Source organism: Anolis carolinensis, chromosome 3, assembly GCF_035594765.1.
Source record: "Anolis carolinensis isolate JA03-04 chromosome 3, rAnoCar3.1.pri, whole genome shotgun sequence".
Taxonomy (NCBI): Eukaryota; Metazoa; Chordata; class Lepidosauria; order Squamata; family Dactyloidae; genus Anolis; species Anolis carolinensis.
In genome coordinates, this window is record NC_085843.1 from 41,784,620 (window position 1) to 41,812,190 (window position 27,571).

General features: G+C 41.2%; 1 protein-coding gene and 1 long non-coding RNA gene across 2 annotated transcripts; one reads left to right on the forward strand and one right to left on the reverse strand.

Annotated features, from left to right (window-relative positions):
- The first annotated feature begins 168 nt into the window (after nucleotides 1-168).
- Nucleotides 169-26,298, forward strand: atg3 (autophagy related 3). The gene is made up of 12 exons (XM_003219238.4): nucleotides 169-339; nucleotides 4,932-4,973; nucleotides 13,796-13,845; nucleotides 15,084-15,154; nucleotides 15,875-15,982; nucleotides 16,272-16,321; nucleotides 18,542-18,620; nucleotides 22,084-22,118; nucleotides 22,321-22,479; nucleotides 23,094-23,221; nucleotides 25,240-25,308; nucleotides 26,003-26,298. Exons 1-12 carry the CDS (start codon nucleotides 268-270, stop codon nucleotides 26,082-26,084), a joined length of 945 nt encoding a protein of 314 aa, XP_003219286.1. The 5' UTR covers nucleotides 169-267; the 3' UTR covers nucleotides 26,085-26,298.
- Nucleotides 17,249-18,207, reverse strand: LOC134297383 (uncharacterized). The gene is made up of 2 exons (XR_010004103.1): nucleotides 17,846-18,207; nucleotides 17,249-17,762 (listed from the first exon to the last, which is right to left on the reverse strand). It is a non-coding gene; the product is annotated as an uncharacterized LOC134297383 (long non-coding RNA).
- Nucleotides 26,299-27,571: the final 1,273 nt, after the last annotated feature.

Consider the following 27,571-nt stretch of genomic DNA (forward strand, 5'->3'; position numbering starts at 1 on the left):
CCGCCTGAACCACTTTGTTCCTATATCTATAGTGACACCCATGCTAGCTGCGGTCTCAAATGCGCAGGCGCAATCCTTTTCCAGCCTAGCCAGAGGGATGAGGAAGCCGGCCGGGTCACGTGACGCCTCAACTCGTCAAGCAGGCGGTGGGCGGGGCTTCGCGCGCGGCGGGGGCGGGGCCGCGCTGGGTGCCTGCCTGTCTGCGCTTTCCCGGAAGGAAGTGGCCCTCAGCGGCTGAGAGTGGTACGGAGGAGTCGGTGCGGCAGGATGCAGAGCGTCATCAACACGGTGAAGGGGAAGGCGCTTGAGGTGGCCGAGTACCTGACGCCGGTGCTGAAGGTAAGGCCCCGCCCCACGGAAGGGAGGGAAGGACGAAGGCTCCTCACCAGGCATGGGCAAACTTCGGCCTTCCCTCCAGATGTTTTGGACTTCAACTCCCACAATTCCTACCCCTGGAGGGAAGGCCATAGTTTGCCCATGCCTGCTCTACATGGTCTAGAGCAGGCATGGGCAAACTAGAATGGCAGACAGAAAGCCAAAACCAAGGTTACAACAACATCCATTATAGAACTCCAATATGCCGATGATAACGTAATCTGTGCTCATTCAGAAGAAGATCTACAAGTTACTCTAAACGCCTTTGCAGAAGCGTACAAGAAGCTTGGCTTCTCATTGAACATTGAGAAAACCAACGTGCTCTTCCATCAGTCATCAGCTAATCCCTCTGCCATGTTAGAAATACAGCTTAATGGCATAACATTAGAAAATGTCAACTATTTCTGCTATCTTGGCAGCCACCTCTCCACAAAAGTCAATATCGACACTGAAATACAACATTGTCAGAGCTGTGCAAATGCAGCATTTTTCCGAATGAAGCAGAGAGTGTTTGAGGATTGGGACATCCATAGGGATACCAATTTGCTTGTTTATTAAGCTATTGTCCTCCCAACCCTGTTATACTCCTGTAAAACGTGGACTGTCTACAGACGTCACATTCCTGTGGCCTGATTCCACAGAAAGGTTTTAACTTGTGAGCGAAAGGCTAGTAAGCAGGGGGCCATTCGCACCTCTCTGGGAAGGGAGTTGCAAAGCCGTGGGGCCACCACCGAGAAGACCCTCTCTCTCTCGTTCCCACCAACCGCACTTGTAATCGTGGTGGGACTGAGAGAAGGGCCTCTCCTGATGATCTCAGGACTTATGTGGGCTGGTAGGAGGAGATGCGTTCCCTCAAATTTTATGCAGCCAACATGGAAGGCTGCCAATGGAGGAGGCTTCTAGTAGAAAAGGCTCCTCGTCTTCTCATTTATTTATATGATGTCATCACTATTATAATCATCATCATTATCAACAACAACTCAAGAAGGCTATACTGGAAGAGGTTTATCTCCTCATTTATTTATATGTCATCATTTTAATAATATCATCATCACCAACGCAGGAAGCCTATCTTGGAAATGGTTCATCTCCTCCTCCTCATTTATTTATATAGTGCCATCAGTCTTAACAACATAGTAATGTGATATGACAGGACAGTACACTAATATATATTGTTTTAAATGCCTATTTATGTTTTATCTTGATTGCTTACAATGTTTGACTGTTGTTTGATTTATATTCTTAACATGTTGGAAGTCACTGGGTCCCCACTGTGGGAGAAAAGTGGCATATAAATAAAGATTTATTATTGTTATTATTGCTATTATTATTATTAATGGTAGTAATTGTTCCTTACCTACCTCTCCCCATGGACAAAAGCAAAGAACAATAGTATATTAAAATATAACATATACAATGAATTAAAACATGTACAGTGTAACCCAACTAAAACATCATTTCATGCATGTATGTATGTGTTTGTATAGGGGAGGGGGGAGGGAGTGAGATAACATATTAAAACAACCACTACATAATTTAAAATTCATAAATTAAACATAATCTGAATAGGCCTGCTGGAAGAGACTGCTCCCTGGCCCCATTTACACTGACGTATAATGCAGTTTCAGAATGTGGTTTAACTTAATTAAACTGGAGTATATGAGCCTTGTAGAGCTACATAAAACTATATTTTCACAACGGCCTCTGTTATAGGTGGAAGAAATATATTTGTGAACTCTAAAATCATACAGAATGGATACTAGCTGTAATTGATTTTCAAAGATGGGAAATATTCTTTTTCTTTTTTGAAATACAGTTCTCAGAAATGTAAGTGACTGACTAGGATATTCTGGAAAATGTACCATAATCCAAAAAAAGCAATTTTCTCACCTCTGATGGTGTGTCATTTAAAGGAGACAACACCCCTTTTAGGGAACAAATAACAGCCATTATTTTAGTCAAACTTTATCTAGAAGGTGGGAAGCACCCTGGTGAAATGGGTGCTTGAAACTTTATTTTTTTTGCCCAAAGCTAGCATTTCTGAACATTATAGACACCTGATATGTTTGGTCGGGGTTGTCAAATATTTCAGATTGACCAGATTTTATAAAAGAGAACTCCCAGTACAGAAGCAACAAACATCTTCCTGTAATGCTTCCTCTTTTTTTGTTTTTTTTTTACAAAAAAAAAGCATTCTCTTTTCATTTTGCTCAGTCTATAGAATGCCCATAACCTTAGTTTTTAAAGTTGTGAGAGTAGAGGATAACTTGAACCAGTATTTAAAGGCAAGAGAAAAATGGATTAGAAGCTACATTAGTTGAAAAATGAAGATGATGCTTTGAAAATGACAAAAAAGCAGAATGAAAGAAATGTGGAAATTGTGTTGCTGCTGGATGATATGGGTATAAAGACTTTGTGGTTTGGAGTCTTTTCTCTGAATTATTACAGGGATCTTGTGACTTTGTCATAAGATACAATGGGAGTGAGACAGGGATGCACGTATCTGCAGTGTCTGTGATATGACATCCATGCAAAGAAGTGTGCTCTGCTTTTTCTTTTTCTTTTAAATTGAAATATGAGGATGGGTCAAAAGGTTTTCCTCCTGTGTCATAAAAACGTTATGAATGAACATATAACAGCAGAAGTTGCTACATATCATAGCCAGAACTATCTTCTACACAAAACTACCATTTAATATAGTCACCATCAATTTGGACCATTGTTCAACCCAGGCATCAAAACCATTTTGGAAAAAGTCATGGTCTTGCTTCGTGACCCATGATTTTAAAGCTGTTTCAGCGTCATTCAAGTTATTGAATCTGAAACTACATAGGTTGTCCCTCTGGCATAAATATGGTCTAAAATTATTATGGCACTCCTTGTAAATTGGTGTAGGAAAACGGTGGCCCTGGGATTCCTAAGATACTGTACTGTCTTGAAGTCCCAGACCCATCCTATTTGTAGCTTTCAGAAATCATCTTGTTTTAGAAGCTCTGTTAAACAGATCCTAAGGACCACATGCACTGCTTAATATAAAAATATTCTTTTCAAATATAAAATGTGGACATTTCTGGTTCTTTGTGGTTGGGTTTTTATGGGACAGTCTGTGTCTACCAGAGGAACCAGGGGCAGAAAACTGACCTGTGGATCTACCAAAGTTTCTTCTTTTGTAGCTTCATAATTATCTTAGATGTAATGAACAACAGATCTTTTTAGGATACATTGTGATAAATCAGGTTTCACTTTATTGTAATTCAAGTGAAAAGTATGAGTAATTGTATATCCCAAAGGGACCAGATGTTCTCTGATCTTCGAAGCTAAAGAGGTCAGTTCTAGTTAGTACTTTCATGGGAGACTGTTAGTGAATACCAATTGCTGTATGCTATATTTCAGTGGAAGGCCTCTGAGTATTCCTTGCCTAGTGAGAGTCATGGGTCACCATTGGTTAACAGGTCACTTGAAGGCAGATACAGTGTTCCCTCACTACTTCGCGGTTCACTTTTTGTGGATTCCCTGTACACAGAGAGAGAGATTCCACAAGTATAACATATTGTTTTCCAGGAAATGCTTCAATGCCCATTTAGAAGAAACTGCACATTTATGTTTAGAATGTAACAAATCGGAAGTATACACCTCCAAAAGATGATGTAATTCTTCAGCCATTCAACAAACCACTAAATTGTTTGAAAACTGACATAACAGCAACATGGAGGGATGTGCCCTTGTCAGCCATCTTACCATATTTATTGACAGAGTTAATAAATGTGGGCCGTATAAGTCCCAACAAACATATAGAAACATCTTAAACCAACAGTGAGTTAAATATTCTGCCCAATTCATTTTTTGAATATTGTTAAGTAAAGCACAGCTTTGATTTGATTTGTTAACCCTGATGAGAATAGTTTCCTTTTGGAACCTGTTTTACTGAATAGTTACCAGAAAGGCTAAACATTGAAGCTTTTTTCCTCATATGTGAAAAACCCAACTTTACAACAGCATGCAATGGCTTATATTTCCAACAGGATTACCAAGACGATGTAGGTTTCTAAATATGTTTCATAACATCCTAGAGATAAGACATTGAGGTTTTACATTACATTGTATGACATGCTCCTTCTCACATTTGAATCGCAAAGCTATGAACAAGGACCTGGTCCAGGCTGGAGGGGATGTTCAAAGGTTTGGCAAATGTGTTTCAGTATCTGCTAAAATGAACTAGAGACTATTGGATTAGCAATTTCCTAGGGGGCTTTGAAATTCTATAATGATTTCATCGCTGGCTTTGATTACTGTGATTTTTGGAACACCAGCGATAAAGATACTGATAACTAGCTACTCTCTACTGAATTGGAGAAACTAGTTCTGTTTCTGTGATATAGGTATTATTAAATTGTATGATGTATGATATCCTTTACTTTTCTAAAGTAAGCTCTACAATTTGATGACACTAAAGGAATCCCTTGTCAGAAATTATGGACGGAGGCATCCTTTCTCCAGAAATCTTTGGTTTGAAATGTGTTCAGATATCTTACTATTATTGTTTTCTTTTGCTGCAGGAATCAAAGTTTAAAGAAACTGGAGTCATCACTCCTGAGGAGGTATGTGAGTAATTATTCACATGTTTGCTGAAATAACTTTTGAAAGTAGTGAAATATTTACTACTTGTGAAAGTTGCCAAATACTTTCTACTTTTGATCCTCAAAATGCAGTCCTTGATTTAAGTGCATTTTTCAAGTTAGAAAAACTTAAAGGCCCTGTTACAGAATCTGTTAGCTCCTGTTAGTGCAACCTAGAATTGGGGCAAAATTCTAAAATCTGAATGATAGTTAACAGCATATTTTCCTAGAATACCCAAACTATAAAAACAGCAATTATTTCTTTGCCGCTGCTAAATGTTCTATGCTTCTTTCATTAATTTTGGGGAGGTAGGATTAGGGGGACTGCAGACTAGTTTGTCTATGAATGATGATTAGACCACAAAACTATTTTAGTGTTACAACTATTTTAAAATATTTTATTGATGTTAGAAAAAAGCTGACTTCACATGGCTTAATCCTATCAGCTGTTTATGGCATAATGATAGAAGTTTGGGAATGAGCTCACTGAAGTATTGCAAAATCCCAATCTGTTTTCTCTTGAAAGTTCTGCAACATCAGTTAGCATCTATCTTGAGCAATACTGTCTTAGACATTCTTCTACCAAATCCTATACTTTCCCCACTGTATTTGCACATCACAAATGCCAATGTGTGGTTGGGTGAAATTAAACTTGATGCAGTGTCCAAAACCATTTTTGATAATACAGTAGAGTCTCACTTATCCAAGCTAAACGGGCCAGCAGAAGCTTGGATAAGCGAATATCTTGGATAATGAGGGATTAAGGAAAAGCCTATTAAGCATCAAATTAGGTTATGATTTTACAAATTAAGCACCAAAACATCATGTTATACAACAAATTTGACAGAAAAAGTAGTTCAATACGCAGTAATGTTATGTTGTAATTACTGTATTTACGAATTTAGCACCAAAATATCACGATATATTGAACACATTGATTACAAAAATGGCTTGGATTATCCAGAGGCTTGGATAAGTGAGGCTTGGATTAGTGAGACTCTACTGTATATCCCATAGTTTGTAGTTGGATTCTGAGATTGGGCTTGTTTGAGCCATGGTGTGTTGTGACTTCAGAACTCAAAAATGGCTTGTTTTTCCAACTACCTTATTTGAATCTCTTCTCACTAAGGAAATCATTGCTAACCCTTTCCTTGTAAGCATAGAAAAGCTTCACAAACACAAGCTCTTGCCCCTGTGATTCTCCCCCCCCCCCCTCTCCATTTAGAGATGAAGAAAACAACGTTCTAATAGAAGCTTATTTTCCATCTAGAAAAGATAACTGGGTCTTCATTTAGATTCCTTAACCCCAGAATGAAGCAGCTAGCCCCATAAAGAATGTATTTTAATGTGAAAGGTTTGAAAAAAGCAAGATTTTAAAAACGTAAGTCTGTGTACATTTGCTCCTTTCAGAATACAGTCCGCCATTTCAGTGTCTTTTTCAATAGATCGGAACATCACCTTGAGGCATTATGTTACAGCTTTAGTTTTCACTACAGGAACTTAATATATAGGACAGTACATCTAGGTTTACTTTTAATCTATCTGCGCATGCCAAGTCAATGGAAGATCTTTCTCTTTGTGCTAACCAATAAGCTTGTGTCAATTTACTGACTTGCCTCTCCCCTGTTTGTGTGCCTCTTAGGGTGGGCCCTTGCTACTTTGAAATTTAACCCACAGTTTCCATTTAGAGAACTAAATTGCAGCAGTTTAGCTTTGTTTGTTTTGCCTCATTTTTGGTGATAGCAAGATCTTATATTAGAGAAGTAAAATCTGTTCTTATCCAAACATTTCATTTTGTGATATGTAGTGAACTGTTTGAATAAAAGATATGTCCCTATCCAGATCTGGGGCAGAAGTAGCTGCATATGACTTTCAGAGATAGTTGCCACTGCAGTAAACAAGAATATAAATAAATGGTGTTTCTCTCATTTTAAGGCAAAACAGAAAATAGAACACATTATATGTGATCGGGTTATTTGCTTCATGGTTATTATAACAGACGTGCCCAAAAATTCATGATTATTTCTGATTAAATTTTCAAAATATTTAATGGATATTAATAATCTGTTCCTCTTGGTTTGTATACTAAGTAAACAGAAGAGAATATGTATGAGTAGGGGAGACTCACTAGTTCATGAAGGAAAAGTGAGAGAAACGCAGAAGGAAGAACTGAATTATCTGGCATATGCCTTCGCCTCCTTGTACTGGGAATGAGAACACCTGAAGAGAGCTTTGGTGTCAAGGACAGAACGCCACAAGATTCAAAGTAACAGAGTTTATTAGATTACAGAACTCAAAAATGCCCGTAAAACACAAGGGCCAGGCAGTTTTTGCCTTTAGGAGCAAAAAGGGGCAAAAGTAAATGTTCAAAAGATAAACCGGATTAAACCGGAGTTTAATCCGGGTAAAAACAAACTGCTTGCTTCAGCCTGGGTATAAACGAAACGAAAGCCAAGGAACAAAAGATACAAAGAATGCAACTAATTGGCAGCAGATTCCTCTCTGCTGCCAACACTGTGCTTAGAGTAACTTGCGTCGCTCCCCCACACACACAGCAGACAGGATCTCCAACACGAGTAAATCAGCCAAGGATTGTAGCAGTTGAGTAGACCAGTTCCGTTCCGTAGATCAAAGCCAGAAGCAGACGTTTGTAGTTTTTCCAAGTCCAAGAAGGGGGGAAGACAAGCCGTGGTCAGTTCAGTCCGAGTTCTCAAAGCAGGAGATGGCGTCCGTCAAGAAGACGACGGAGGGTCAAGCTAATAAGAGTAAGCACAGGTTTGCACAAACAAATGCCCACACAATCCCTCCCGCCGTCTGACCCTGGATTCCAATCAACTTACGTCACAGCACAGGAAAGCACACAAGTCTTCAGGGAAGCGTCCCACACACACACGGATCCCAAGCGTTTGCCCAGATTACCTTGCCCAACGCAATTTGCAATTGCTCCCAAGCCCCATTTTATGCCAGTTACAAATCTTCATCACTGTCAGCTGTCCTCCTTAACCCGGGCGTTTCCTCATCACTTTCCTCGTCAGAGCTGGAACACCTCTGACTACGCCCAACAGCATCTCCAGCTGTGGATCCCGTCCCATCCCTCCAGCTAAACCATGGGTCTAATCCTGAAGGTCCCCATTCATCTTCTGTCCCATCATGGCCAGTGGCACCCACTTCCTCCCTTACCCGAGTCCAATCCATCTCATCCTCCTCTGAGCTAACCAGCCCCTCCTCCATTCTCTCCGTAAACCCTTCGAAAGACTCCTCGTCAGATGGTGCTGCAAATATGTCTCGCAGTCTTTTTCTCTCTCGCTCCTCGAGAGTATCTGACTCTCGAGGAGTCTTACGCCCACGTCTGTCAGTAACAGAGCCATGAGGCTCAATCATAACACTATCCCCTCTCACAAAGGCCTCCTCCCCCGATGGCGGAGAAGTGGCAGTGATACCCTCCGCTATAGCACCACGACGACTAGAGGTATCAAGTTTCAACAGCGAACGATGAAAGACTGGATGGACCTTTAAACTAGACGGTAAACGCAAACGAAACGCAACAGAAGAAATCTTTTTAACGATAGGAAAGGGACCCAAATACCGAGGCGCAAACTTTCCCCCAGCCTGTTTAATATGTTTGGAAGATAACCACACCAAATCCCCTTCTTCCAACTCCTCCCCTGCCTGCCTGTGGCGGTCAGCCTGAGTCTTCTGCGTTGCCTTAGCTTCCAACAGTAAGCGACGGGCAACATCATGCAATGCAGCCATTTCCGAAGAGCGGTACACAGGGTCCGAAGAGACCACATTGGTCGACGGCGCCACACCTCCCCGTGGGTGAAAACCATAAGTTAGCTCAAATGGCGTATGCTGACTAGACGTGTGCACCGCATTGTTGTAAGCAAATTCCGCCACCGGTAACCACTTTACCCAAGCCGTGGGTTGATCTAAACAAAAACAACGCAGATACTGCTCTAAGAGCCCATTAACCCGTTCCGACTGTCCATCCGTTTGCGGATGGAAAGCTGAAGACACGTTTAACTTAGTCCCCAAACACTCATGGAAGTGTTTCCAAAAGCGTGACACAAATTGCGGAGCCCTATCTGAAATAATCACCTCGGGTGCTCCGTGCAAACGATAGATGTGCTTTGTAAATAGTAAGGCCAACGTAGGGGCCGCCGGAATGGTTGAACAAGGAATAAAATGAGCCAGTTTACTAAATAAATCCACCACCACCCAAATACAAGTATAACCCCCAGACTTAGGCAAATCTGAAATAAAATCCATGGAAATGATTTGCCATGGCCTCTCCGGAACAGGTAAAGACGATAACAACCCTCTAGGGCGCCCAACAGGCGTCTTACTCTGCTGACAAACGGCGCAGCTGTCACAAAAGCGCAGAATGTCTTGCCGCATCTTTGGCCACCAGTAGCTCCTGGTGATAAGCTGTACGGTCTTGAACCTGCCAAAGTGCCCAGCCATGGGTTCGTCATGGTGGGCTCTAATCACCTCCAACCTGAGGGTCCCCACTGGTACGTAAACCTGCCCCCTACGCACCAATACCCCGTCTTGATCCTGGAGATGCGGCAGTATGGTACGGTTACCTGCAGAGAGCAGCATCAGTTGCTCCTGAGTCCACACATCATCCTTCTGAGCCTCAAGGATCTGGTCATGTAACCCAAGCTCATTATCTACAACACACAGAGAGGCAGTAGGCAAGATGGTCTGACATACTACCTGCTCATTGGTCTTAAATTCCGGCTTGCGGGATAAAGCATCGGCCCGCAAGTTTGCCTTCCCCTCCACGAACTGCACCTTGAAGTTAAACCTGGAGAAAAACAAAGCCCAGCGGATTTGACGCTGGTTTAACTTCTTTGCTGTTTGCAAGTGCTCTAAGTTCTTGTGATCAGATCTGACCACGATCTGGTGCCGTGCCCCTTCAAGCCAGTGCCGCCACACCTCAAACGCCACCTTAATCGCCAACAACTCCTTCTCCCATATGGTATAGTTCTGCTCGAAGGGTGTTAGTTGCCGCGAGTAAAATCCACAGGGACGCAAGGTCCCTGAGGAATCCTTCTGAGACAATACAGCCCCCAACGCGTAGCTAGAAGCGTCCGCTTCTACCACGAACGGTCTGTCAACATCAGGATGGGTTAGTATGTTGTCCGATTGAAAACTAGACTTTAGTTGAAGAAACGCCTCGTGAGCTTCCCGCCCCCACACAAATGGCTGTTTCTTGCGCAGAAGCTGCGTCAAAGGTACCGTGAGCTTTGCAAAATTCGGAATAAACTCCCGGTAGTAATTAGCGAAACCCAAGAACCTTTGTACATCCTTCTTAGACTTCAGCTCCTGCCATGAGTTGACGGCGTCAACCTTATGTGGGTCCATTTTAAGTTCCCTACCTGACACTACATGACCTAGGAACTCCACTTCAGGCACATGAAAGACGCACTTGGAAGCCTTGGCGAAAAGCCCATTAGCCCGCAGTCGGTGCAGAACCTGCTTGACATGTTGACGATGTTCTTTCTCGTCCTTAGAAAAAATCAAGATATCATCCAAATAAATCACTAAAAATTGGTCAATTAGGTCCCTGAACACATCGTTCATGAACCTCTGGAATACCGCAGGAGCATTACAAAGCCCAAAAGGCATGACTCGGAACTCGTGGCATCCGAAACACGTGTTAAATGCCGTCTTCCATTCATCCCCTTCCCGTATACGGATTAAGTTATAGGCCCCCCGCAGGTCAAGCTTGGTAAAGACCTTAGCCCCTTGCACCCTTGATAACAGTTCCGAGATTAAAGGGAGCGGGTACCTATCCCGAATGGTGTATTTGTTTAGGATCCGATAGTCACAGACCAGCCTAAGTTCCCCAGTCTTTTTGGCTACAAAGAATACTGGTGCCGCAGTTGGAGAACTAGATGGGCGAATAAACCCCTTGGCTAAATTTTCATCTAGAAACTCCCGCAAAGCTTGCCTTTCCGGTACAGTCAAGGCATACAGCCTCCCTGCTGGCAGTTTCGCACCTTCTGCCAACTTGATGGCGCAATCATATGGCCTGTGCGGTGGTAATTTGTCCGCTTCTCTTTTACAAAATACATCAGAGAACTCCCCATACTCAGCAGGCACTCCCTCCATATCAGAATGAGTAACATTTAGAGTGCAACAATCCTGCCTCTTTAAGATCACTTTACGTGTTGCCCAATCTACTTGTGGGTTTACTACAGCTAGCCAATCCATCCCCAGGATCACATCATATCTAGGCAAGCTCGTAATATCCCACACAAACGTTCCCGTTACTCCCTGCACCTCCCACGTTACTGCTGAGGTTTCATGGTTAACCACCCCAGTCTCCAGCAGTCTCCCATCTGCTCCTTCCACCCACACGTCGCATGCCTTGCGCACTCTAGGAATGCCATGCTTCTTAGCAAACTCAATATCTACATAGGAGACCGTAGCCCCTGAGTCCAGCAGTGCCAAAGTAGAAACAAGTTCCCTTCCCCCAACAGATAATGTAATGGGTACGAAAACATGCTTCCTCCCCTCAGTTGACTGCTTGAGGAGCCCTAGTGCGTTGGACTCACGTCGCACTAGGGCTGGCCTTTTCCCGAAAGCTGGGAAGGTTTCACATTACAATTTTTGGCAAAATGCCCAGCATTCCCACAGTACAAACACAAGCCCAGCTGCCTCCTACGGCTCTTTTCCTCTGTAGACAGCTTTTTAAAGACCCCAAGCTCCATGGGCTCTTCCCCCATCACCACAGGTGCCCTGGTTACATGCATGGGTGGCGCACACATTGCTTTTGAGTGTTTACGAGCCTCGAACCTTGCGTCTAAACGCAGCACCTTAGCTACTAAGGCGTCCCAGCTTTCAGCCGGCTCCAAGCGTGCTAATTCATCCTGGAGCATATCACTTAACCCGGCAGTAAATAAAAGCATGAATGCATTTTCCCCCCAATCCAGCTGGTGGCGATACAGGTTAAACTTATTTAAGTAATCCAAAACAGTCCCCTTTCCCTGTTTCAACCGATACAGAGCCCACCCAGCGTTCTCCGTGCGGAGAGGATCCCCAAAAGTATCAGTTAACAACTTTTTGAAATTATTCAAATTGTCCTTGACTGGGTCATTTCCCAAAATTAAATTAGTGGCCCATTGTCCTGCGGGACCGGTCAACAAACTCAAAATAAAGGCCACCTTGCTAGTGTCTGTAGGAAAAGCATGAGCACTGAGCTGAGAAAAATAAAGCTCCACTTGTGCCAAAAAGGTTGGCAACTTGCACCTGGTTCCGTCAAAGCGTTCAGGAGTCAAAACATGTCCTTTCACAGCCTGAGCTGTTTGGCTAACGGTAAAAGCCGTTTGCAATTGGTCTACTTTGGCCCGTAACTCATCCATCGTCTTCCTGACGGGTTTATTGCTGCAATAAACTTTTTATGGGCGTTGGGCAATCTGTCAAGGACAGAACGCCACAAGATTCAAAGTAACAGAGTTTATTAGATTACAGAACTCAAAAATGCCCGTAAAACACAAGGGCCAGGCAGTTTTTGCCTTTAGGAGCAAAAAGGGGCAAAAGTAAATGTTCAAAAGATAAACCGGATTAAACCGGAGTTTAATCCGGGTAAAAACAAACTGCTTGCTTCAGCCTGGGTATAAACGAAACGAAAGCCAAGGAACAAAAGATACAAAGAATGCAACTAATTGGCAGCAGATTCCTCTCTGCTGCCAACACTGTGCTTAGAGTAACTTGCGTCGCTCCCCCACACACACAGCAGACAGGATCTCCAACACGAGTAAATCAGCCAAGGATTGTAGCAGTTGAGTAGACCAGTTCCGTTCCGTAGATCAAAGCCAGAAGCAGACGTTTGTAGTTTTTCCAAGTCCAAGAAGGGGGGAAGACAAGCCGTGGTCAGTTCAGTCCGAGTTCTCAAAGCAGGAGATGGCGTCCGTCAAGAAGACGACGGAGGGTCAAGCTAATAAGAGTAAGCACAGGTTTGCACAAACAAATGCCCACACAATCCCTCCCGCCGTCTGACCCTGGATTCCAATCAACTTACGTCACAGCACAGGAAAGCACACAAGTCTTCAGGGAAGCGTCCCACACACACACGGATCCCAAGCGTTTGCCCAGATTACCTTGCCCAACGCAATTTGCAATTGCTCCCAAGCCCCATTTTATGCCAGTTACAAATCTTCATCACTGTCAGCTGTCCTCCTTAACCCGGGCGTTTCCTCATCACTTTCCTCGTCAGAGCTGGAACACCTCTGACTACGCCCAACAGCATCTCCAGCTGTGGATCCCGTCCCATCCCTCCAGCTAAACCATGGGTCTAATCCTGAAGGTCCCCATTCATCTTCTGTCCCATCATGGCCAGTGGCACCCACTTCCTCCCTTACCCGAGTCCAATCCATCTCATCCTCCTCTGAGCTAACCAGCCCCTCCTCCATTCTCTCCGTAAACCCTTCGAAAGACTCCTCGTCAGATGGTGCTGCAAATATGTCTCGCAGTCTTTTTCTCTCTCGCTCCTCGAGAGTATCTGACTCTCGAGGAGTCTTACGCCCACGTCTGTCAGTAACAGAGCCATGAGGCTCAATCATAACATTTGGTCTAACTTGGGAATCCAGCTGCAGTTTACAAGGAAGTTGTGTGGCAGGCCCTTTCAGGCAAAGTTCCATGTATGTGTTCAGATCTGTGGAATTTATTTCTGGAAGTGGAAATGCATAGACCGATCTAGTATTGTTAGGTAGTGATTTCATATGCTTTATAAATGTTGGTGAAACTCTCCATATGTCAGATTAGGCAGCATTTTCCCCTTTTGTGTTTGGCAGTTTGTGGCAGCCGGAGACCATTTAGTTCACCACTGTCCAACTTGGAAATGGTAAGTACAAATATCAACAGAGAGCTCATCACAGACGTTTGCAGATGACTGAAATGCTCACTTTTTGGAAACCAATAGTGTTTCTCTCACCATGTCTGAAGCGATGTGTTATATCTAGACACCAATATCCTGCTCCACATTTGAGAGAGAAAAGTGTTGTGATTCAAATATTGGAATAACTATGCTAGGTTAGACCAAAAGCCCATTCACACACTGATAATCAAGCTGCCTGAAGAATCCCAGCTGAACGTGAATGCTGATCAGGGTCCTTCCACTTGAGCTTCTCAGAACTGATACATAGAGGCTTATATACTTAGTAGTACTAAAAGAAACCCATCACAATGCCAATTAGAGCTGGCCATCAGTTTGGATGACTTAGAAACAAATTAATGAAGAATATGATTAATGACCCATAGAAATAAAGTAAATAAATATCCAACTACTATTTAAACTTGCCTCTGTAATTTTAACTTTGTATTTACTAGCAACATAATAATAACATAATAATAATAATAATAATAATAACAACAACAAAAACAACAACACTTTATTTATATTCCACCCTATTTCCCGAAAGGGACTCAGGGCGGATCACAGTACACATACACGACAAACATTTAATGCCGTTTGGACAAACAGGACAGAACAGACAGAAAGGACGTATGTTGTGTCGACGTCCAGCTATGGTGTCTTGGAGGTTGTGCTCGAATCCAGCCACGGTTGTGCTGTCGCTCCATCATCTATGACAAAGAACCATCAGGACTTCCTCCTTCCTTTTGGTCGCTGGGCATTTTCTGATCTTTTTCTTTTATGGTGTCATAAAATATTTCCCCCGCTTTTTTTTTTTTTTTAAAGGTAAAGGTTTCCCCTGACATTAAGTCCAGTCATTTCCAACTCTGGGGATTGGTGCTCATCTCCATTTCTAAGCCGAAGAGCCGGCGTTGTCCGTAGACACCTCCAAAGTCATGTGGCCGGCATGACTACATGGTGCCCTGCTTTTTAGCGGTACTTATTTTGAACTGCTTATGTAAACAGTGAGCTGGGCTGGCAGTTGGGTACTCACTCCGACCCAGGGCTTCACACTGGCAACTTTTTGGTTGGTAGATCTTATTGCTGCTGGTGATTTACCAGCTGTGCTAAAGCTGGTGATTTACCAGCCCTGTGCTAAATTAGTAATTTTACTAATACAGTAACAGTGGTGTATCAGTAAAATTGGTTTCCTTTTTGTGTGTTTTCAGGGCAACTGGAGAAGAATTAAAGGTCAAGGCTTATCTCCCAGCAGATAAACAGTTTTTGGTCACTAAAAATGGTAAGTCGAGTGTTAGTTTTGTTACTGTCACTGATTCTCCACCAACCATAGGCCTGCTCGAATGTGTCCTTGTATCCAGAGTTGCAGCTGAACTTTCTGCAAATTTGTTGTGCTTGGTGGAAAAATCGTTACTTTTAATGAGCAAACAAGGCATCAGGAATCATGGAAGGTTTTCTCTATATTCCTTTTTAATGTGATTTTTTCACAGTTGTTGATGGTAAGAGTGATGATGACTCTTAGTGGCCTTCGAGAAATACTGCACCATAATGTGTATGTGGTCTAAGAGCCATGTGTAATGTACTTGTATCATTCATGCTAGATCTTCCTTATTTCTCTGTAGTAATCACTGCTGTAATCATATTACGGAGTGTTAATGTTTTCCTAAAACACTGCTCTACTCCAACTGTTCTATGACCTTGCAAATGCAGCTTCCAGTGATGCATGCTCTGAGTCCTAGGTATCCATTACTGTTTCATTCAGCTGTCAGCTAAGTTGGTTTGAGCTCTGTGTGTGGCATATTCAAATAAAGAAACATCTTTGATCTCCAGAGCCGTTGCCTGTATTTAATTTTGACTAAATGCATCCCGCAGAAACATGTGCTAAAATAAATGACATGCATACATAAGGATTAGGCATTTTCAAACTATCCAAAAACATTACAATAAATTCTTTCCAGCTGATTGTGTGAATGAATGCTATGTCCTGGTTTTTTTTTTCTAGTACCGTGCTATAAGCGATGTAAACAGATGGAGTATTCAGATGAACTGGAAGCCATTATAGAAGAAGATGATGGGGATGGAGGATGGGTGGACACATATCACAATGCAGGTAATATAGTTCCTTTTTTGTATATTTCTGTGTCACATTGAGCTTATAAAGTTTCAGACTGTAGTTACCATTCTTGCATACTATGAAAATACATTGATGTCCAACTATAGAAATAATTGTCATTATTTAAGTAACTTCACTGAACTTTTATGCATTTTTAAAAAGTACCAACCAAAAATTTAGAATCATGGTTCCCAGTAGTTGGGATTGAGAGGATGGGCAGCCGTGTGTGACATCAAGGTTTCAACATTATTATCCCTCATTCGAACTGTCTCTGTGCTCTCAACAGGCATTACAGGAGTTACAGAATCCATTAAGGAGATCACGTTGGAGAGCAAGGTATATTTTATGGCGGTGACTTATGTGATAGAAAGATTGTACAATAAAAATCTTAAAAGCATAGTTTATTTGTCAAGAGCAGCTTTTCTCCTTAAAAGCAAATTGATTATTTTCTATCTTTAAACAGTATACAAATACTTAATCTGAAGGACAGCAGTGAGTCCACCATATTCCTATGAACTGAAGACACTTGTTTACTGCAGTTAAATCTCAAGCATATTAAATATCTGCGATGTTTGAAATGGTTAATTCAGCATTTGCACACTATGGAAGTGTAGAAAGCTAAAGTATATTTTGGGCCACATATTATAGTTAAGTAGTAAAAATCCACAGGCCCAGCCAACCAGCTAACTTGTATCCTTAAGTGTGTATACTCGAGAACTACCATTGTATGAGAGATGCCATTGTATATATTGAGACTTGTTTTGGTCCTGGAAATACAACCTCAGTGGACGCCAGAGGCCCGCTGTATTTCATTTTAAGAGTCTTTCTGCTGGTGACAGCACAGTCTGGATTCAAGCTGTGCTTGATGCCTTCATACATTTCAATTACCATATTTATCAACTCACTCCCTGGTAGTGTTCAGAAAGTGTGTTGATCCCTCTTTCTTAAATGTCATACAATTTAGGAGGCCAGGTCTATTGTAATTTTCGTTAGAAATAACTATCTACCAAAGAGGGTGGATTGGAGTTCGTTTGGAAGGAATAACAGATGGAACATAGTAATAGAAACAGTATTTCTGTAGGAATCAAGTTGTATTTTCTGAAAAAAATATTTTTCTTTTAATGAGCCTGGTTGAGAAAAAATAAGTAATTGTATGCATAGTCAGCTGTTGCAACATGGCTAGTTCTAAAATAAAATAGAGCAGTACATCCATCTAGAGTACACTTTTCAGTCCTTGTGTGTCAAGGACAGAACGCCACAAGATAAGATATAACAAAGTTTATTGGAGTTACAGAACCAAAAATGCCCGTAAAAGACAAGGGCTAGGCAAACATTGGCCTTAAAAGTAAAAAGACACAAGGAAAACGTTCAAAAGATAAACCGGATTAAACCGGAGTTTAATCCGGGTTAAACCAAAAAAGCTTACTTCAGCCTGGGACTAAAACAAACAAAAGCTGGTGAACAAAAGGTTCAAAGGAATACAAAAAACTGGCAGCAGATGCTTCTCTGCTGCCAAAAGCTATGTTTGAGTAACTAAGAGGTTACTCCTCCACACAGCAAGCAATTTCCAGATACAAACGCAGCATTCAAGGGCAGAAGCGGTCAGCGAAGTTCCAATCCGGTCCGAAGGTCGTAAGGCAGGTACAGACGTTTGTAGTTCACCAGGTCCAACGATAATCACAGGAAGGAGAGTCCGAGGCCGTAGTCAGTCAGTCAGTCAGTCAGTCAGTCCAGAATAAACAGATGGCGTCCGTCAAGAAGACGACGGAGGTCCAAGCTATTAAGATTAAGCACAGGTTGCACAACAAAAGCCCACACAGTTCCTCCCGCCGTCTATGCCCAGTGTCCTTGGTAACTTACGTAGTCAGCAAACGAATCACACCCGTCTTCAGGAATTTCCCACACAGAGCCCAAGCGTTCGTCCAGATTACCTTGCCCAACGCAATTAGCCATTGCTTCCAAACCCCATTTTATGCCAGTTTACAGCTCCTCATCACTATCAGCTGTTACCCTAATTTCAGGCGTTTCCTCATCACTTTCCTCATCAGAACTGAAACACCTTTGACTACGCCCCACAGCATCCCCAGCTGTGGATCCCGTCCCATCCCTCCAGCTTGTCCACGGGTCTAATCCTGAAGGTCCCCAATCGCCTTCCATACTATCATTGCCAGTGGCACCCAAATCCTCCCTTACACGAGTCCATTCCATGTCATCCTCCTCTGAGCTAACCATCTCTTCCTCCATTCTCTCAGTAAAACCCTCAAAGGAATCCTCGTCAGATGGTTCTGCAAATAAGTCCCGCAGCCGCTTCCTTTCTCGCTCCTTGAGAGTATCTGACTCCCGAGGAGTCTTACGACCACATCTCCCAGTATCGGAGCCATAAGGCTCAACCATAACATTGTGTTTTGATAATGTAATACACGTCTAGTTTGCTGGTTACTTCCATTGTTGAATTCTACCCTTGAATAGCATTTATGTGTCCTTTCTCATGTTTGCCGCATGAACTCTGAATCTGTGCATTTCTTAGGTTTGTTTTTGTTTTGCTTTTATTCAAAGGACAATGCAAAATTACCAGAACGCTCTGGTTCTTGTGAAGATGAAGAGGACGACGAGGGCGAAGCAGCTGATATGGAAGGTAGACATCTTTTAAATGCAATGCATGCTTTGCAGAGACAATATTTCTGTGCGGTTCCTTCATTAATTTGCTATCATAAGAAAAACACTTTGAATTTGACTTGTACATAGGTGTTTTTCTCTGAAATATGTGAATTGGTTCCTGATATCCAGTTGCTTGAAACATGATCTCGAGAAGAGCATCAATTGTATGTCTTGTGAGCTAGGTGTAAATTAATGGGTTAAGAATACAACTGTAAAGTTATATGATTAATATTTGGAGAAATGTTACTGCTAGGAACTGAAGAGGGTTTAACCAAGAGATAGTGATGAGGAAACACAGAAGGAGGTGAGATGAAAATTTAGCTGGGATTTATTTTATTAGGTTTAATTTTATATCCGGATAATTTGTTTCACAGGTCCTCTTGATTTCCAGAGAATTGCTAGGTCTGGTCTCTAATAGTTCTTGTGTCTTGCATTCATGCTTTAAAATGCAGGAATGTGAATGGTACAGCACTAGCTAGAGAGGACTGCTGTCCAATGTATTAATCATTGTGATTAAATATCATTGCCAAACATGTTGAGGAGGAATGGATTCAGATATGGTAGATCAGTATGACACATATTTTGAAAAAATATAACTGCAAAAAGTCAATAGAATGGAAAAGAAAAAAAGTTAAAAGATCTTGTGCTAAATTATTTCACCTAAAATTGGGATTTAGTAATTTGGTGATGGCTTGCATGTCAATGGGACACTTAAAGTGCTAGCAGATAAATTAGACAAAGAAAACTCTTATGACAGTTATTCTAGAAGACAGAGCAACTAAGGCAGATAATGTTAACAATGACATTGTAGTCTTCATATGCTACGAAAACTGTATTTCACTGATAATTACCAATGGAGGTAGTTTCCAAACATAATAAAAGGAAGTTAATTCAAAGATACACAATGCCCAGTTGTTGTGAAATTGTTCTAGAATTTATTATTATTATTATTATTATTATTATTATTATTATTATTATTATTATTATGTTTATTTATGCCCTACTTTACCTCTCCTGAAGGAAACTCAAAGTGGCTTACATTAAAAGTATGACCACATTTAATACATACACATATGCAATTATTATAACAGAATTAAACATAACGGTATTAAAAATGTACAGTTAAAATCCATTAAAAGCTAAAAACTAAAAATTGCCCTTTATATATTTTAAATATAGTACAGAAACTAATTCAAGAAAACATTTCCAGTAGAGCCCTGGTTAACCGAGGCTCTGGGTTTTCCAAGGCGCCGCCGGGGGTGCCCCTCCCTCTCCCTCTCCTCTCAAGTTCGAGAGAAGGAGAGAGGGAGGGAGGAGGAAACGCCTCACGATAGCTGCTGCTTAGCAGCGATAGCGAGGGGCTTCCCAAGGGGCGAGGCCTCATGGAGGGACGTCCCTCTGCGAGACTTTGACCTAGGCAAGCCCCTCGCCATCGTTCCTGTCTAGGCAGCAGCGATGGCGAGGGGCTTCCCAAGGGGCGAGGCCTCACGGAGGGACGTCCCACACAAGACCTTGGCCCAGGCAAGCCCCTCGCCATAGCTCCTGCCTAGGCAGCATCGATGGTGAGGGGCTTCCCAAGGGGCAAGGCCTCACGGAGGGACATCCCTCGGTGAGACCTCGCCCTATCCGAGCCCTTCAGTTATCCGAGATGGAGCCCACCCCTTTATCTCAGATAACAGGGGCTCTAGTGTACTTGAAATGCTAAGAATAGTACTTCCTTCATATTTAACCATTTTTTAAAATCCATAAATTAATATGTTAGCCTCCTTAGAGGTTGCTGTTCCATAACCATACACACACCCTGAAGCCTGAAGTGTTTGCTTGTTCATTTATTTGAGCTTAGCATCTTTTTGGGCCCTCTACTTCCTATTTCCTCAGCTCCATCTTGACAAGTACAGTAGAGTCTCACTTATCCAATGTAAACGGGCCGGCAGAACGTTGGATAAGCGAATATGTTGGATAATAAGGAGGGGTTAAATAAAAGCCTATTAAACATCAAATTACATTATGATTTTACAAATTAAGCACCAAAACATCATGTTAGACAACAAATCCTCAGAAAAAGCAGTTGAATATATGGTAATGTTATGTAGTAATTACTGTATTTATTAATTTAGCACCAAAACATCATGTTTTATAACAAATCCACAGAAAAAGCAGTTCAATAAATAGGGCCTCTGGAAGTGTAAGGAGTCAGATATGGAGAAATAAAGCAGCATTAACTCAACAGTTTTTCTTCAGGTTCAGTCCTACTTTGTGAGCATACTGTAGTTTTAATCTCATCTGCTTTCCCACTGCCCTGGGGTACTTGAGTGCTTAGGATATGAATGCCTGACCATAAAGCAGAACCAAAATAAAGGACAGGTATTATTTCTCTAAAAGGGAAAGAAGCAATATTATGTGAACACTAGAGTGAAAACAGCCATCCCTTCCTATAAGATGAATGCAAGAATGTTTTGTAGCTCATTCAGGGCTCTCACCATTTCCTGTTCAGCGCCTGGCAAATGGAGCAGCCGACTAAGTGTTGCTGCTTAGAGAAGTTTCTCTATGCAGTAACATGCAGAGCCCCCCCCCCTCCTGGCGAGTGGAGTAGCTGGCTGCGTGTTGCTCGGCAACAACATGCAGATGGCCTTCCACTCCTCCCAGCGACTGGGGAAGCCAAGTGTTGCTGCTTAGAGAAGTTTCTCTAGGCAGTAACATGCAGGGAGCCCTCCGCTCCCAGCGACTGGAAAAGCCGAAAGTGTTGCTGCTTAGAGAAGTTTCTCTATGCAGTAACATGCAGATCCCCCCCCCCTGCGCCTCCCGGGGAGTGGAGCAGCTGCCTGCGTGTTGCTAGGCAACAACATGCAGACGGCCTTCCACTCCTCCTGGCGACCGGAGAAGCCGAAAGTGTTGCTGCTTAGAGAAACTTCTTAGAGAAACTGCTTAGAGCAACATGCAGAGGGGGCCCCGCTCCTCCCAGCGAGCAGAACAGCTGATTGAGTATCAGCAACATGCAGAGGTCCTCCCGCCCTTCCCAACGAGTGGAGAAGCCCGCTGCATTTTGCCAGGAAGGGCGAGACGCGGCAATGCAGGCTGGATGCTCCGATGGGAGAGGCCTGCTGTGCTAGAGCAACCACTGAGCTGACTTGCGTCGGATAATACGGTACGTCGGATAAGCGGAAGTCGGATAAGCGGGACTCTACTACCATCTTTGGTGATCTTCTCAGCCTTCTGGCTTTTTCCTAAAACCCACCATTCCCACTACCAAATGTTTGTGAGCATTTTGTCAAAAGCAGCTGACAATATTTTTCTAAATATGCATATTATATTCACCACAGTATCATGGCCTAATGGCTTTTTATTTGTTTTTAAATGTTGTGGCCTACCCTAAGAGGATTAAAAAGCAGACGTACCTAAGCACTGAATAGTAAAGTCATTTCTTTATATTATTCTTTCAGAATATGAAGAGAGTGGATTATTGGAGACAGATGATGTAAGTGTGCCCTGTTCACTCGGCTGTAGTTGTGCCTCTTTTGACTTTACCTTAGGTTTTGTAAAGCCAACCTTAAAGTGGTATCTGGGACAAAGTTTTAATAATATAATATGATTTTATATCACCATTTTAGTGTTGAACTCTGTGGGAAATGGATAACTGCCAATTTCTGAGTTAAGTTGTTTTTTTAAATCTTTCATAGGCAACACTGGATACAAGAAAAATAGTGGAAGCTGCCAAAGCTAAAGCTGATGTTGGAGGGGGAGAAGAAGTTATTCTACAGACCAGGACGTATGACCTTTATATCACATATGACAAATACTACCAAACACCAAGGCTTTGGTTATTTGGCTATGATGAGGTATGGTTTGCTTTATCCTTAATAGTTAAATAAGGGCAGGGAAACTGGCCACGCAGGTTAGGTCTCATAAAACCTAGCCAGTATAGTCAATGGTGAGGGATTATGGGAGCTGCAGTTCAAAAACTATTGGAGGAAGGCAGTTGTCTGCCCAAAGTTAAATGGATTAGAGGCAAGCTATAATAAGGAAAACTAAAATAAAAAATGAAAGACTACATCAGAGATAATGAACACTTTTGGCAACAGTTGTAAACAAACTTTCTGTACATCTACTTCAGTGTGCAGTATGCAATTCCATTCTGTAGTGGCTGGTTCAGACAGACACCCTGTGAAATCCTGTCAACTTCAAGTGTTATTTTTGTTGCACATCCAAAGGATAACTTCTCACCTATGTGTGGGGGTTTCCAGATGTGTCTAAACTACATCTAAACTATATACTCTTATATATAGTTTAGATGTAGACTTTACAATAAATTATGCTTGGAGTTCAAGTTCTGTATAAATTGTTACTTTACTGGTGTATTTGAAGACTGTCCTCTTTCATGTCCTTTGTAATATGTTACTAATATTGATAATGTTTATATTTCAGTTTTTTTCTCTTGCTTTTTCTCTTTTAGCAACGGCAGCCATTAAGTGTAGATCATATGTATGAAGACATTAGTCAAGATCATGTCAAAAAGACTGTGACAATTGAAAACCACCCCCATCTTCCTCCACCTCCAATGTGTTCAGTTCATCCATGCAGGTATTTCTTTAGGCTGCATTAAAAATCACCTGTACTGTATGGGTTTTTAATGAAAAAGTTTGGTTGCAGTGTTTATCTAAATGAGAAGATTTGTGTGCATATGTGTTTAGTATGATTTAGTAACCACAGTAGCTTTTTAACACATTGTTTTTTCATAGGTTTCACTGCTACTGAAAGTCTTCTTTTTTCAGTATGTAGCTCATGCTGCACATAGCTCTTGTTTATTACAGGACACTATTTCTGAAGGTAAAAATCCTTCGCTCTTGCTGTTTGAAAGACTTATTGAAGTTCAACCACTTGGGATCTTACCCAGTAAACTTGTCTTTCTGGTTTCTCATTTATCCAACTCCCCAGAAGGTGGCAGAAAATGTTATTTGGGTTTTTTTTCCAATTCCGCATCTATTAACACAAGTTGTCACACCTTTCCAGATATCCTGGCAGCACTTGCATTTTGTTGTCTTTCTAAAGTTTTGATACTCACATGGAACACTTCTAATATACTGCCACTGACTGAAAATGCCACAATTCTACTCTTGAAAACAAACAAGCAGCATTTAAAAAAAAAACTGAAATAATCAGTTTTCCTGGTTTGGTAGAAATTAATTAAACTACTTTTTGCTTCACTTTTGAAGTTGAACTCCATGTGTCTTTACCTTACCATTAGGAGTTGTATTTTCTTGTCATTGTGATTGCAGGAATAATCAGTTCATGTGTGCTTTAAGGAATACATTAATGTGAACACAAGGGTGGAAAATGCTTACTCTAAATCTGTTAGACTCACACTTTCTGACCATAGGCTATGCTATCTGAGATTGATGGGACTCGGATTACATCTGATTTGGATAACTGTAACACACACAGTTTGTGGGGCTGCCTTTGGAATGTGTTTGGAACTGCTGCTCAAGGATTATATTCTGAGCAGAATTCAAAGGCTTTGGCCTCTATGCCCTACACTGCTTGGGGTCAAGATGTGCAGGGGAAGACTTTCTCTTGCTCTGACCATTATCTCAGGCACATTTGCTAAGGACACAAGAGAAATCCCTTCCCCAGGAGGTCTGGTTGTCTTCCTACTGGCAGGTAGAGCCCTTTTTGTTTTAGGAAGCATTGGGGTGTTGGTGTAGTATATATGACAAATAAAATTTTGTGAAGCAGATATCGTGTTTTCATTTTGTGTGTGTAAACATCTTTTAATCTATTTGTTTTTAATGTGATTAACTTTCGAATTAATTTTTAAAATTATGTTGTGCTTTTAAAATGTACTGGATTCTGTGTTGCGAGAAAGGCTGGATATAAATTGCTTCTTGGTATCTGTTTTCAAAATTGTAAAAATGGTTTCTGCAGTGTGCTTCTTAAGAATTCTGCTGATAATATAGTCTGTGGTAGTTCAGGTAAAACATGGTGACTTCCTTTCTGGAATTTTTTTGGGTTTTGTCTGAATCCTTTGTCACTCCTCAAATGCTCTTAGAATTCTTGTTTTTAGTCAGCTGTTTTAATATAGAACACTAATGGGTTTTTTTTTTTACTCTAACGTCACTCTGTTTGCATTAGTCTATTGCCACAATTTGCCCTTTTATATTCTGAATATTTTGCTTACTAAATACATGAAGAAGGGAACACACTAGCTGTGCTCCTTCTTTGTATGCTTCAATTGCTCTCATGGTAAACAAATGCCTCTTTCAACTTGGTTGCTGTTAGCAGAAGTGCCTACATGTTGCCTGTTGCCTTACAGCCACTGTATGAATCTTAGAGCAGATAGAGAATACTCAGAGGATGTTTGCTATTGCCTTCCTCTGAATATAGCCTGTCATATCTGATATTTCCTAGAGTTTTCTCTTCCAAATGCTAACCAAGCCAAAAACTTCAAGTAAAAAGGTGGCATTTTTGGTCCCACTTTTTTCCTTTGGCTTCAATCACCACTGAAATGCTGGCTTCAAGAACTCTGAAACGGAATTCAAACCTAGGGCTATTAGACAGAAATTTGGTCTTACTAAAGTGTACGTTGATGGTTTTGTTTTCAGGCATGCAGAAGTAATGAAGAAAATAATTGAAACGGTGGCAGAAGGTGGCGGAGAACTTGGAGTTCATATGTATCCTTTTATAAAATCTCACTACTGCTTCAGTAAAATGAATCATTATTCCTTTTTTCTTCAGACATCATCCAGGTAAAGTACAACATTTTGGCTCTAAACTCTTTCTTCCCTGTTCCACGTATCTCCAGCGACTTTAATGTAAACATACAGGCAAATAGCTGCCCTTGGGAGCGTGTTAACTGAAAGGATGGAGAACTGCTTTAGAAAAGGTTTCAGGATTCATTTTAAGCTCATAATTGCTGCTGAATGGCATTAGATACTACCATCTAGGAACTCTTCAGTCAGTCCAAGGTTTCTATTCCTCTTGACCAGAACTGGACTAGTCCTGTGTCTACCCTTACAAGGATATTAACAGAAACAATGGTAGAGGAGAGAATCTTCAAAGGAATATGTGTATTGTTCAGCAAATATCCAAATGCTTTACTAGTTGCAGTATCTAATAAAAACTCATTGTCAAGTAGACTTGTCTACACAATGGAAAGTTCTACATTGCCTATACAATTATTGTACTATAGATAGTGTTATCTTGATTTTTCCTATGAGATAAAGTAGTGCTGGATTCTCAGAAGGGGCAAGATGCTGGAATACCTGCAGTAAGTAGTAGAAGGAGAGGTTGCTTTGTGGCCTTGCAGTCCAAGCAGAATTGTAGTTGTGAATCTGTTGTGTTTCGTTTCCTTAATTAAACAATCAGGTACCTTCTAATTTTTTTGAAATTTGTACAAGCAGTCATTCCCACAATAGAATATGACTACACAAGACACTTTACAATGTAACTGAGGGAGGGAATGTTTATGGTAATTATTGATCTTAATTTTTAAAAAATTACCCGTACATGTGACTCATTTGTTTATCCACCATTGTATACAATTTCTGTAATGTACCATTTCTATCAAGTTTATGCATCAACATCAAATTCCACTACCAGCCTTACTTTTTAATAAAGACCTTTATGTGTAAAAATAAATCACTTTCATTCCTGTTCCGTGAGTACAGAGGTGTTTTGTTTTTATTTTTGACACAGTTCAAAGACAGCCCAATTGTGTTAGTCATCAAAGCTATCTGTTTATTTATTTACTTACTTACTTCACTTGTATACTGCTTTTCTCACCCCAGGTGGGGGACTCAAAGCGGTTTCCAAACATGTTATGGCATATTATGGCAAAATTCAATGCCTATGTAAAACTGCAATGACATACAATCAGTTAAATCATAAAAACGCAATAACATTAAAACATTGAGTTAAAAACATATTATTTTAAACATTAAAAGCACATAATCCCAAAATCAAAGTCCAGTAATTTAACAACTTCAATCAAACAATTCTAAATACAATGTGCATTTGTTTACAATTCAAAATCTGACTGTATTAAATCAATGCACATACTAATTTTATTGTATTTGATTGCTATTGGGATATAATTATAAAGATATACTAGAAAATACATACCTTTAATTGAAGTTGATGCAGACAGGAATGGTGGTAGAGAGCGTGAAAAGGCAAGAACAAACAATCCTGCAGCTAATAAACGATGTAAATCTGATACAAAAAAGTGTTGCAAATGTTTCAGACAGTTGCTACAATTCAAGACAAACCTATTCAGTAGATTTTAAGGACCAGAAGAAGTTAATCACCACAAGCAAATGTTACTGTTGGCTGCTGTACATCCAACCCAAGATGATTGTTTCTTAAATCCAGGCAACATTGCAGACCAACTTGTATGATTCTTTATGGGTGATTAAACTGAGTTGCTTGGGCTTTTCTCCTCTTCTTTGCTGGGTGAGAAGTGAATGCAAGTTCTTTTATACGAGGGTTGAATGAAAAGTAATGCCTCCCCTTCATAACTTCAACAGATGGCAGTACTGGTATGCGGCAGGTACTGGCTTGTTCAGTAGACTCTCCTCTACAGTTCCACTTGGCTGGAAGCCTTAGCATTGAATGGTTGTGTTGTTAAAGTGTGAAGTATGGAACCCTGCGCAGACGGTTGGTCTATGCAACTTAAGCAACGTGCAGTCATTGAATTCTTGACATTGAATTCTTGTGATGCACATTTATCTGGATCGTTAGTCTTCACTATAGTCTTCTCTCCTCTTTCCAAACATGAAAATGCACACTTGATAGGAGAAGAACCAAAACAACATTCTCTTGAATAGTCTGTGCAAAGATATCTACCATCACTTGTTCACTGCTAAGCCATTTATATCATGCCATCATGGTGCTATACAAAAATTGAATTAAAACATATATCCTCACTGAAAGTTC

Coding starts and splice junctions, on each gene's coding strand:
- atg3 (XM_003219238.4), top strand. CDS start 268: ATGCAGAGCGTCATCAACACGGTGAAGGGGAAGGCGCTTGAGGTGGCC. Junction 340..4,931: donor ACCTGACGCCGGTGCTGAAG/GTAAGGCCCCGC, acceptor CTTTTGCTGCAG/GAATCAAAGTTTAAAGAAAC. Junction 15,983..16,271: donor GGACACATATCACAATGCAG/GTAATATAGTTC, acceptor TGCTCTCAACAG/GCATTACAGGAGTTACAGAA.